The sequence below is a fragment of the Toxotes jaculatrix genome, chromosome 21 (genome assembly GCF_017976425.1).
Source record: "Toxotes jaculatrix isolate fToxJac2 chromosome 21, fToxJac2.pri, whole genome shotgun sequence".
Taxonomy (NCBI): Eukaryota; Metazoa; Chordata; class Actinopteri; family Toxotidae; genus Toxotes; species Toxotes jaculatrix.
Window position 1 is genome coordinate 8,769,747 of NC_054414.1, and position 12,256 is coordinate 8,782,002.

Below are 12,256 nucleotides of genomic sequence, written 5' to 3' on the forward strand. Positions count from 1 at the left end.
CACACTGCCAGACAGATTTCCTTGAGGAAGTGTTGCAAGCGGTGGTGGTTGGGTGCCTGATGACCACGAGCTTTTGTCAGTCAGAGGATGGTCCGCATTCCCTTGTACGTACTGTCATGTGATGGCGTTGCTACCATGTGACCAATCAAGTGACTCACGGTTTGTGATCACAGTAACACTGAATCTCATGTTACTGTAACTTCCAGATGTGATGCAATCATAATATGACCTGACACCTAACCACACGATAAATAAAACTTGTGTTGAGTAAGAAACAGAGGATCTTCATTATGGGGTTTTACTCTAAATCTTATTTACACATTTCATCAAGTATGAAAAGGAACATTAAAAAAAACAAAAAAAAAACAAAATAGTAGCAAAACAACGTTTACAGATATATGATCATAGACAATTTTCCAACAAAGAAAATCCTTTTAAATGGATGATGCTGCCCAATACAGAACATCTAAATATGTTTTGTTTTTACCCCTCTGCTGTACTTTACCCACGGAAACAGTACTGGGCCAACAGGATGTTAATTTAGTACTGATGTAAATTTAAATCCACAGTTGGATTACAAGGCAGATATGGCTTTGGCAGCTACTCTCCTCCCCAGCGGCAGAGTCAGGTCTGTGATGGCCAGGACAACTTTAGGTTTGGCCAGAGCAGGCAGCTTCACCAGCTCAGAAACCTGGATGCACAAAAAGACCAATAACCATTATTTTTCAGCTTTAGTGTGTCTGAAGAAACATTTTAATCGGCATCACGTTGCTCAAGGCATGACGAAATCTTGTCATGCTTCATTAGAGGGGATGTTTTGACCCCTGACCTGCTTTTGAGATATCTTGGTTCTCTGTGAGGGCACTATTTAATTAAATTATGGTTAAAAACAACAACATTCAAACACTTATTTTTCACTACTAGAAACTGAAGTGGATGATAACCAATCCAAGTAATATTCCAGTTACCTATCTAGCTAGTGTTTTATTTTTTATTGTACTTGGCATCTCCTTCTCCTTCAAACTGAGCTTGTGTGTCCTGATCAACAAAACTTACTTCATATTCCTGCTGAGCTTCATAGTTACAGGCTCCCACAAGTCTTTTACTCATACAAATAAGCTGAACAACTCAAACACTTATATATTCAAGTCTGTTTTACAAGTGTTCAGCTTGTTCTCTTCACCTGAATAAACACAGCACCCATCATGACCCTTGGATACTCTCTCACTCTTAGATTTATCACTTTTCACCAAAGCACTAGATCCTAAAAAATGTTTTTACAACCAGTAGAACAGACACTAAATTTTAGGAGGAGGTCCAAACCCTTCCCAACAATGTCTGATGAAACAGCCACTCCTTTTCCTCCCTCCCTCGCTCCACCCATTTACCTCTCCCTCCCAGCTCATAACTCACCATTGTAAAAGGCATGAACTGCAGGATGCTCCCCCGACTTCCCTGCTCCAGGCACTCAACGCACTCCTCCATAAAGCTCTGAACAAACTGGGTGTGAGGTCCGGCCATCTTGGAGCCCAGGATGGATGAAATGAGGAGGAAAAGGTTGGCTGGGGAGAAGAGAACAGGTGGCATGCGTTGTCATGATTGAAGTAATGGCACACATTTCACATGTCACTTTCCTGAGGTGATAGATCTTTTTTTTTTTTTTTCAAAATTTAATTAAATTCAGGGGAAAAAAAAACACAACAAAGTGTCTTAGAAAGGTGTTGGGTAACAACAAGGTTCCCACATACAGTCAACAAGCCTATCCTGACCATTTCCACCAATTTTGTGTTTTGATTGTGTTATCTAACACAGCGGTCCAAAACCTCCTGACCTGTAGGTGATTAACTGGATTTGCAGAATTTGAGATCTGATGACTGTGAAGGACACAGCATATGATTCACATCATTTTATTCATTCATTCACTGACCCCTTGTGCCTTGTATGGAAGCATCTGCATTCATGTTTACCCAGTCATTTATTCTCCTTTGTCACATTCCTACTTGTCTTATTTATTCTTAAAGATAATATCAAGGCAGGCATACAGAACAGCAAGATGATGGTTCGATTCTCTGTGCAAGATGCACACGAAAGGACAGTGTGTGTGTGTCTCACCCAGGACTCGGTTCAGAGGGTCCCTCATGTTGACAGTGTGGAGCTGGGAGGCTGAGAGGGAACTGCTCATAGATCGGTCTCCTATGATATAACACGTGACATCAGAAACAGTGGAAGAATTGTTTTGTTTTCATTTTATGTGGTTATTTGAGGGGGAAAAAAAACATACACAAAAACAGAACATCAACAGGGAAGTCCAAGTTATCTGCTCTGTGTTAGCAGTTGTCATGTAATCTTAACAGTTGTGAAAGTCTAAAAGGCTTCCTTCCAACGATTTCTTACATAATCTTCTGTTGTTCCTAAAATAACCTTGTCAGACACATTTCAACTTCTTTTTAAGATATAGGACAGATTTGTCTGTTTATATAGTCAAAACAAAAACCAAATTCCCATTACACCAAGAGTAAGAGCAATTTTCTTCACTTTAATATGATGGCATACTGGTTTATTCGGTGGGAAAGGTGAAGCTCATTGGCTAAAAAAATGTTCTTAGGTAGTTTCAATCTGAATTATACCAAGAAAAGTAGCTCATGAACCTTTTTACCCCCGAGTCATGCAACACACTGATTTCTGACGCCCTCTGTGGGGATTTCTCTACGTAGGTGAACCTAAAACTGAAAAAAATGAAAAATTCCAAAGCTTGAGCAGCGCTCAAGTTAGAACTTGCTGACAGGCAAGATGCTCAGCAGATAACTTATGTTTTTATGCTTTCCTGGTTTGGCTGAAAGTGCTTACAAGAAGCAACTTGCCGGTAATGGGACCTTAGAAAGTCTATTTGCTTTTGAAAACCATCTGGCATTTGTATAATCCCCAGCTCAGACTGACAGATTAATGTCTTGAAAGGTCACAGGTTTCATAACACAACTGTTTATTAAAAACCAGACATTAATAGACTGACCTGGACTGGAAAGGGCCACGGGCTCATCCTCATTGGAGCTGAGCAGTCGCATGAGTTTAGATGGTTGAGTGTCATCCAAGGGAAAGAGGCTGTTGTAGTCCTGTGGCCAGTAATATATTTTTTTTAAGACTACAGTGTATTAAAGATCATTAAAATAACACTGCTTGTGTTCTCATGCTGAAAAAAGTATATTTATAAGTAACACAATAAGCGTATGACTGTTTCACCTCAATATCTTCTCGCTGCCTTTTGCGTTGACGAGCTGAGAACGGGCCTTTGTGGTGAGAGGAGAAAGAGCTGAGTGCACACCACACAGACAGCCTGAGGAGTCATCAAGAGAGCAATGTCAACACCAGATCCCAAAGAACCCAAACCACTGAGACCATCAACATCAAAGTATTAAACCTGTCTCACTTGGCCAATGCCTTTCCAGGTGGGTCCGCCAGGCTGTTCCAGTGGGCGGAGTCTGTAAGCAGGTTGGGCAGTATGGTACCCAGCAGGGTGAGGGTGATCTGCTGAGTGTCCAGACAGAAGATGCTGTAGAGTAACTCCACCACCCGATTTGCCCACTCTTGTCGAGTCTCTTTCAGCAGCTCCTGAAATGAGGTGCAGTGCTCTGGTTACACGCCTCAGTTATTATCCAGCTGTTTTCTCTTTTCATGTGTTTTTCATATCATATATATGCAAAGAAAATTGATCAGTGTGTGAGCAAAAGACACAGAAGAAGAAAACTGCTTCCCGGCTGGCTAATGTGGATGTAAACAATACAGCTTTCACAATATTCAAAAACAAATGGGCTTAGCAAATATTTCATAGGGAAATAAAAGCATTCAACACGCAATGCTTTTTGGTGGGAAACACTTAATATAACCATAACTGAATCAGCTTACAACAGAACCCCACCAGCGTACTTTCAAATAAACGAGTAAAGACTGCGTACATAGGGTATAAAAAGATGAAGCTGAGCAGCAGGGTGCTTGGTAATACACAAAATTAATTCCCAAACATCCAAGTTCAAGCTTACACTCACTGCAGAGTGAGTGTAAGCTGGGAAAAAACTAAGAATCATAGCATATTCCTAATAAGGTTATTCTAACACAGTCACTGTGCTGACACACACTGACCCATGACTGGTGAGAAACAGAATTCTCTGTAAATACTAGTTGAATGTTGGTCAGGCAGAGGAAGACATCTGAAGATGTCACCTGGGGCTGATGCAAACTGGGATCTGCAATTGTTTTTTGATCTTGTGCAGACCAAGAATAATCAAGAAAATAACAGGCAGATGACCTGATAATGAAAGTAATGCAGCCTGTAAATATAGCCCAAGCTGTTAATGTTGATCTGTAAGCTCTCAGCACCTTTACTTTATCCTCCTACCTTGACCAAATTGTTAGTGAACCAGAAAACCCCTCCCATGTTGAGAAGACTCTCAAACAAATGAAGGGCCCTGCTGTCCACCCAGCCTTTGCGCAGCACCGCCTGGAACTGCTTGCTGAGGGCTTTGTGGATGGGTTCTTTGGCTGGCAGCAGGTTGCGGTAAGGAATCGGCTCCTGGCCCTCCATTGGGGAGCGCAGAGTCGCGCCCGTTTGTTGGAAGACGTCAGCACACATGTGCTCCATGATGGAACTCATAATGATCACACTGGTGTGGGGAGAGGAATAATTGTTAATCCACGTAATAATGATCTGTGAATGAGGCTGATTAAGCACACTGTCATCTGCATCTTATCATGGGCTATAAAGGTATATTAGCCCATGTAAGGGTGTAGGTGTGTGATTCAGTGTTTTGTACCGTTCAATGTAAAACTGCAGAGTGTTCTCCCCATACAGTGGAGTCACAAGTTGCCTTATCATAGTCTGGGGTTTCTCCCTCTCGTCCCTCCCCAGCATCCTGACGTGGGCCACCAGCCACGCCACCGCACAAATGGCCATGCTGCAAACCTTGCCCTTGATGTTATCAGTGATTTTCTTTACTCGGATGAGAGCAGAATGAGAAATGAGGATGAGAAAAAAGAGGAAGGAAGGAGAGGATTCTGACTAAAATGGCATCCTTCTGCATTGCGTAATTCAAGTAAAGTTTGAATGGAATAAGGAAGAAATGAGTAGTCGGATACATCTATCGGACTTTGGGACGTCATTACTTTTGCAACGCTTTGGTTTCCACAGAATATGTCATGCTCACTTGAGTAATGAGTCAAACTACAAAAGTAGAGCAAAGAAAATTCTTAGATCTGTAATGTGTAATGGGAAGGGAGGTTACCGGTACTGGATGAGCAGTCAGGAAATATCAAGAATATTTTCCAGTCACAGGAGGGCAAATTAAAAAAAAAGAAGAAGGAAAGAAATATTGGACAGACCTGTACAGCCTCCACAGACAGCACACCATTCTCCCACGCATTCAGAACTTCCAAGATGGCTGCTGGAGTGCTGAGGCAAATTTCGTGCCACTTGACCTGACTGTCACGACAGAGAGATGTCAGAGGAAATTCCTTCTTCAGAGTGTGACTTGGCATGTTGAAGAAAATTCCATGACATAAACATAACCAAAATAAAAATATAAACAACATTTTAAGTCTCAGTTTCAAAACATAACTGTGAAAGCTATGCATTTCTCTCACAGTTGTTGTTACTGCATGGTAATTAAATTTAAATTAAAGCGTTCAGTGACTTCAAGAGTATGTCTGTCTGATGCGTTCATGTACTGGTAGGACATCTGAAACACACAGTCAAAAGCCAAGCAGAGCTTAATGTACAGTATTTGTCAGCTATTAGATCTTCACCCATGAAGACATATTTTATATCATAACCTTGTTTTTTTACGACAGTATATTGTCTTTTATTTTTTGTGTACACACCAGCCTCCACTTATGGGTGCCAAAATTTATTAATGTATTTTTGACAAATACATTAAAAAACATTTATACGTGCTTTTTATATGTGCTTGCAAAACTACATTATAATGTGTTATAATACACTTTAATATAATAAAATGTATTGGAAATAAGATTAATGTGCAACTCACACTAGTTTCATCTCTGAGGAATTGTTCAGCAGGGTCACCAGGCTCTCCACTTTGCCAGGCTCTGGTCTGAAGCAAGGGTGGTCTGGGTTCAGAGTCTTGCCCTCTTCAGGCATACAAGTCTGCAGCCATGTTTCAAAGAACGGTGTCTCCCCTGAAGGACTTGGGTCTGACAAGATCACCTGGAAAGGGGAAGCAAGGGGCAGCCGTGTACTGTGTGAATAAAGTCAGGCTTTTTGAACAACATGGACAGATGAAAGAGTTATTCAATCTATAATATTCTGTCCAGCAGTAATACATAACCCTCTCTGGACATCTTGTGGCCTTACACTGAAAGAGCAGGCTGATTTGCCGTGAAGACCACTCTACCCTTGATCATCAGTTGTGATCATGAATTGCCATAAACTAACCTCTGAACCGTATGTCTGCACCACATGGCAGAGCATGAGGAAGGAGATATCGAAGAGCAGGGCTCGAACTGACGCAGACTTGGCTGAGAGAGAGAGAGAGAGAGAGAGAGAGAGAGAGAGAGAGAGAGAGAGAGAGAGAGAGAGAGAGAGAGAGAGAGAGAGAGAGAAGAGGGAAAAATTCTCAGTGTTAGCATCTCATTGAAGAAACGATATGTCAGAGAAGCAAGAAAATCCCACATTGGAACATGTCACTCTTGTTTTTGAACTTACATCCTTCGCCGCTGATGTGCTTGGGAAACTCATTAAGCCTAGAACAAAAGAAAAAAAAAAGATATAATAAGATTGAAACATCCTTTTAAAAATCTTAGGCCAACTGGAGTTTCCCAACGGGGCAAACACAGCTGCATTAATAATCGTCCAAGCTCTCAAATATGGCTGTAAATTGGCATTATATCATCTGTGATCTTAGTGACTGAGGGGACAATTTGTCTTAACCTCCAACTCCACGCTGCATTTACTCACTTAATGAACTTCCGGGCAAAGGATTTGAGTTTCCCAGTGGCTGCTGCTGCTGCCAGGAGGAGATCCAGGCTCTTCCCTGACAACATGTGTCCCAGGACCCCTAGAAGGCCCTCAGGGGACTTAGAGTGGTCTGCATCTACCGTCTAATGAACAAGAAGGAAAGAGTTATGATTACTTGTTCTTTTAGCAAAGGTATAGTCTGAACACTGCTCAGTAGTATGAACAGACTATAAATTACCAACTCTACATTGACTCTACCTTAAGGATATTGGTGACAGTGGGTTCAGCTCTGAGGATAAGACCTGGGTTTGGCTGGATGTTTGCATTTTCTGCTGTCTTTAGCCTTGGGGCGAACTCCCTGTCCTCGGTCCTGAATCAAATGTGCAAGGGGAGAGGGACAGGAAGGCAGGAGCAGAAGAGAGAAAGAGAGAGAGAGAGAAAAAGAGACAGAGTGGTGGGGTTGGGGGATATGGTATGAGTGATATGGTCTGAATAATAGAATAGAATTTCAACCATGATCAATTTAACAAAAAGAGTTCACAAAATAAAGCAAAAAAACCCCAAAACAAAACAGAAAACAAGGTTTTCTGAAGGACTTCATTCTTCATACAGTTCTCTCCGCGAAATGTTCTGCATCATATACATTCCTTCCCAGACTGGAACTCATACCGTTTTGCAGTGAGGCTGGCTGTATTTGAATCTGACAGCAGACCAAGCTTGTTACACTCCTGTAGGAGCATGCCCAGGCAGTCGCAGCTATGTGAAGAAAAATGATAAAGAAAGTGTTGTAAATGTCATGGTGCTGGCTAATCAGGCATATAGGTTTCTGTGTAACCTTAACAAGTATTACAGTGATATTACAGATAGTAAGGATGCTTGTGACAAGATTCTGAAGCACTTACTTGCATCTCTGATCAGCTTTGTCCAGCAGTGGGGTGAGCTTAAGTAAGTACTGAAATGCAACATTTACGTCCTCCATAAAGTCCTGAAAAACATGTTTGCCATGTTTAAAAAGTGGCAGTGAAAAAGCATACGTTATAATTTAAACACACAACAATAGTTACTGTTGTGTTTGACTATATCTGCTTGGCAAACACTAAATGCCCATGATTGTATCAGTATGTTTATTTGTTAGAAAAACATCAGTGACTAAACTGTTTTACCTGTCCTTTATCACCTTGAGGATATTTCTTTAGTCGGAGTAAAACTTGTGGGATCTAGAACACAGAAACAAGAAATTTAAGTGTGGCTGAGTTCCCTCTGGTGGTGCCAATATTCTGACAGTGTCACCTCTAGCTCACAGAGGCAATACATAATCACATATTGGATGTAAATCAGTTGACCTGATTTTACAGTGCACACTAAACTGATTACTGCATGCAGCAGTAAACTACAGTTAACCAAAAACAGAATCAAGTTAAGACTGTTAAGTGGAAACAATATATGGACAAATATAATCAACGCTGAGACAAAGCAAAAATAAAAGGCAGAGAAATGAAGATGAAAAGCGGACAGAGGGCCCAGTCCTCGTCTCTGAAACAGATCTCACCTTCAGGAACGTGAAGGCAGTCCATTTGAGCTCTTCTGTGCCCTCTGGTGATTCAATGAGGCCAGTGAAGCAAGCTTTCCAGATCTCCAGGACAAAAAGAGGAGCAGGAATTCGCTGAGGAGGACAAACAATTTGAGGAGACCACCACTGATAAAGTGAAATATATGGAGCAACTGATTGCACCTTTTCATCTGGCGAGTACAATACAGAAACTCTGCAAGTGTACACTGTACATTAAAACTTTATGTGAAGTAGTTTTGGTGACATGCTGTGAAAACACATACAAGTGAAAATTTAGTAGGTTAAATTTAATTTCTGCAAATTTTACATCAAAATTACAGGTGTACAAGGTAACATAATATGTAAAAAATATAGCAGACAGACAAATTACTGTTTAGCCTTCATGTTAAATTAATTTCTAGGTATCAAAACCACTTTTCAAGCACTTTCCATTCTTGGCTCTACCAATTTGATCTGCTTTCTTAACAAGTTGTCTATGACAGACTTAACTTTACATTTCTCAGCATCTAAATGTTCACCTGCATTCTCTTAATCATCATCAGCTGCTCCACCAGTGGCTGTGTCTCCCCTGTCAAATTCATGGTCCCTTCCAACATGATGAACGCGTGGATGGATGGGAAAGAGGCATGGACCGGAGGGTCACACTGCACTGACAGCATCAGGGGAATGCTGATGAAAGAAAGAAGAGTTAGAATGAGGAAGACTGATGGTTATGGTCTTTGAAGCAGCGTCATGCCAAAGTTATATGGACTCATGTATTCACTAATCAGTAATGAGATGGGAGTCTTTACCCTTTCACTAGTGACAAGGTCTCCTCCAGTTTAGTCCTCAGTGTCTGGTTAGGTACGCTGCTGAGGCCATCTGTCACTTTCAGCATTGCTTGCTCTACACTGCTCCAGGATCCTGTGAAGAAATAGCAGCAGTTTACTGTTAGCTTTGGCAGGGAAAGAATCACCATCGTATTGGTAGCAAAAATTAACATTTACGCCCTAATGCTTTTTGCACAACTGTATTTATGCGCCTGCAGGAACACACACAAAATCCACACCTTGTTCTTCTAGCCGGGCAATGTGGACCAGGGCTCGGTTCTTGGTACTGTTCATCAGACTGTGGAGCCTCTCCTGGCAGGCTCTGAGACTGGCCTCTGTGCTGGCTGATGGGCCCAGTTCTCTCAGCCTCTCACAGTACCAGGCACAGCCCTGCAGCAGCCACACCACCACTCCCAGCAGGGCCCGACACAGCCCGATGCATTCCTCTGCTTTCCCGTGACAACTTCAGAATGAGATATGAGAGGAAGTCAGTTATAATGTGAAAGACGAATGAGAACAAATTTGCAGCTTTTCTGAATTATTAACAAAAAATATTTGAAGAAAATGTAAAAGATCAAGAGTGGTTAGTCTAGTTTAAGGTTAAGAACACTAAAAAACATTTTTTTTTTAAAATACACTACTTAAAAACAATACAAAGTGACTGGTGGCTGATCTCTAGCACTGATCAGACATCTAGGAAAATCAACAGAAATGGGAATTCAGTTGGGAGTCAGTTTTCCAAACAAGCCCAAAGTACAACCTTTTCATTTTAAAATAAATTCTAATAACTGCATAACCAATTTGATGTGTGTATTAACAATTAATATGCACAGTTAATATGCTAAAAAGCACATTTTTTAATTATGAAATGTCCTAAAATCATACGATTAACATTTTTGCAACTGAAACAGGTGAAGTTCTGTATTTTGGAATGATTTTGATTTAACTGTTTTGCTAGTGTAACATCGATATTAGTAGGTGCATATCACCAAGATGCAAAACACAGATTTCACAGTTGGCTACAGAGTTAAATTTGGAATGTGGGTGTTATTAAGTGTGGAAGATGTATGAGACTGATAAGATGATACACAACTGGTATTTTACATACCTGAGACGATGGCAGAACATATCCATGATCTCCAACAGGGACTTCACACACAGTTCCCGAGAAAAATCTTCAAACTAGCAAAAAAGAAGACATGTAAAATGAAAATCTTTTGTATGTTATAGTAAAATGCGTGCTGCCAAAATTTTCATCAAACATAAATTACCTTGCTTATGGCTGTAAGCACACTAGAATAAGACACCATCTAGGGAGAAAGAGAATAAGGTTAACAACTTGCAAAATAATATAATTTGATTAACATTACTGCTACGTTACACCATTTTTGGGGGGCTTACCTGGGAACTTATAGCATATTTGAGGTAAGACAGTATAAGGGGATTAGGAGAGGGACCAATCATCGCCTGCTCCATCAGGGCCTCTGGAATACACAAACAGCATTTAGAACCACCTGACCAACCAGCCTGACATTATGTCAAATGATAAGCATGATATCTGTTTTCTTTCTGCTAACCTGCAAGGTTGAGGTAGTCCCATGTTGCTCCCTTTGGAAAGTTTTTCTTGATATTAATAGCCCACTGGTAATCGCTCCAACGCTCCTTCCATGCCTGCAGGATGGCTTGCTTCAGATTGACCACCTTCATCCTGCTAGGAATGACCACGCATATGTAAATAAAAATAATACCAAACTTCCAAGGCACAGTCATTAAAGCTACACCGTGGTAACTTTTATATGCTTTTATATACCACTCATTTTAGCTTTCTTAGCGTTATTCGTTAGCTCTTGGGTCGGCTGACGTTAGCCGTTAGCTGCCGATGCCATTCACTAACGGATTTAGAAAAAAAAGTTGCCTCTCCGGCTGCAAAACACACAAATGCCGCAGTAAATGAGACAAACCATAATCACACTGTGTTACTACAAAGTCTGATACTTACTTAAATTCTTCAGTTTTTTCAAAACATTAACAATATTTGTTTGTAGCTCCTCCGCTTCACAATGAAAGGTACGTCATTGTTGATTTAAAAGACGTAAGCGTTCATTGGTTAATCTTGGAACGTGTGAGTATTCCTTCCGCTGATTGGTTAGAGAGGGGACCAACCGCTCAATGCTCAGTGGAGGCGTGATAACTCAATGGCATCACGAGATGTCGCACTTAACAAAGTTAAGAGTCAGAGCTCGGCAGGTCATGAGAAGTCAGGGAGAAAGGCAAGTCAAAACATATCCTGCTTTGAACCCAGTGGTTTTTGACCCAAACACCAAACTAACTGGAGATGTACTTACAAATTATTTGCTGTAAAGTCTGGCAATAGCCAAGCTCAGCCAACATTTAGCGTTAATAGACGATAAGGGGTTTGCTTTGCTGAGAAAACGCATTGCAACAGCTACCTAGCTGGCTCACTATAGACAAAACATATAGCCTATATGGTCGGGTCTAGTAATTAGCAAATACATGAGTTATTTCAAATGTATTGTTTCAGTGGCAACCGTGAAATGTTTTGTTGTCTTATGTAACCGCCCCATTCAGTTGTGTAATTCACTGCCTCACTGCAGTTTATTCTTTGTGTCAGCTCAGTCTTTTCAACAGGTTCTTTTGTGTCTATTATGTCACACCTTAGAGGTATAAAAGCAAAAAAATCACATTTGTCTTGAAAGCAGTCAAGACCCTCGCTATATCAGACAATCAATTAGAAACAGAGCCCAATGCGTGAGAGTAAATCCAATGCACAGTTTGTGACTGGTTTCTTTATTGAGAGGTTAAAAACTGTGGTTTATTTGTGTAAAAATTAACCTAGATATGTAAAACAGAAGGCCCCACACACCACAGCTAGTTTAAAGCAGCACTGAAGGT

The 12,256-nt window shown here is 40.9% G+C and overlaps 1 protein-coding gene across 3 annotated transcripts; it reads right to left on the reverse strand.

Moving 5' to 3' along the window:
* Positions 1-282: 282 nt before the first annotated feature.
* On the reverse strand, positions 283-11,427 carry med24 (mediator complex subunit 24). 3 transcript variants are annotated; one of them, XM_041067056.1, is made up of 26 exons: positions 11,343-11,427; positions 10,921-11,054; positions 10,745-10,827; positions 10,615-10,653; positions 10,452-10,525; positions 9,583-9,806; positions 9,326-9,437; positions 9,053-9,203; positions 8,514-8,627; positions 8,128-8,181; positions 7,867-7,949; positions 7,634-7,720; positions 7,223-7,322; positions 6,965-7,107; positions 6,713-6,750; positions 6,443-6,525; positions 6,036-6,214; positions 5,371-5,470; positions 4,806-4,981; positions 4,391-4,655; positions 3,425-3,606; positions 3,238-3,331; positions 3,011-3,110; positions 2,113-2,193; positions 1,414-1,562; positions 283-691 (listed from the first exon to the last, which is right to left on the reverse strand). In XM_041067056.1, the coding sequence occupies exons 2-26, from the start codon at positions 11,048-11,050 to the stop codon at positions 575-577; spliced, it is 2,958 nt and encodes a 985-aa protein (XP_040922990.1). In that variant the 5' UTR covers positions 11,051-11,054; positions 11,343-11,427; the 3' UTR covers positions 283-574. The 3 variants fall into 3 exon arrangements, with proteins under 3 accessions (XP_040922990.1, XP_040922988.1, XP_040922989.1); XM_041067054.1 differs by having other exon boundaries at positions 7,223-7,334; XM_041067055.1 differs by having other exon boundaries at positions 7,223-7,334; positions 10,921-11,051; positions 11,343-11,415.
* Positions 11,428-12,256: the final 829 nt, after the last annotated feature.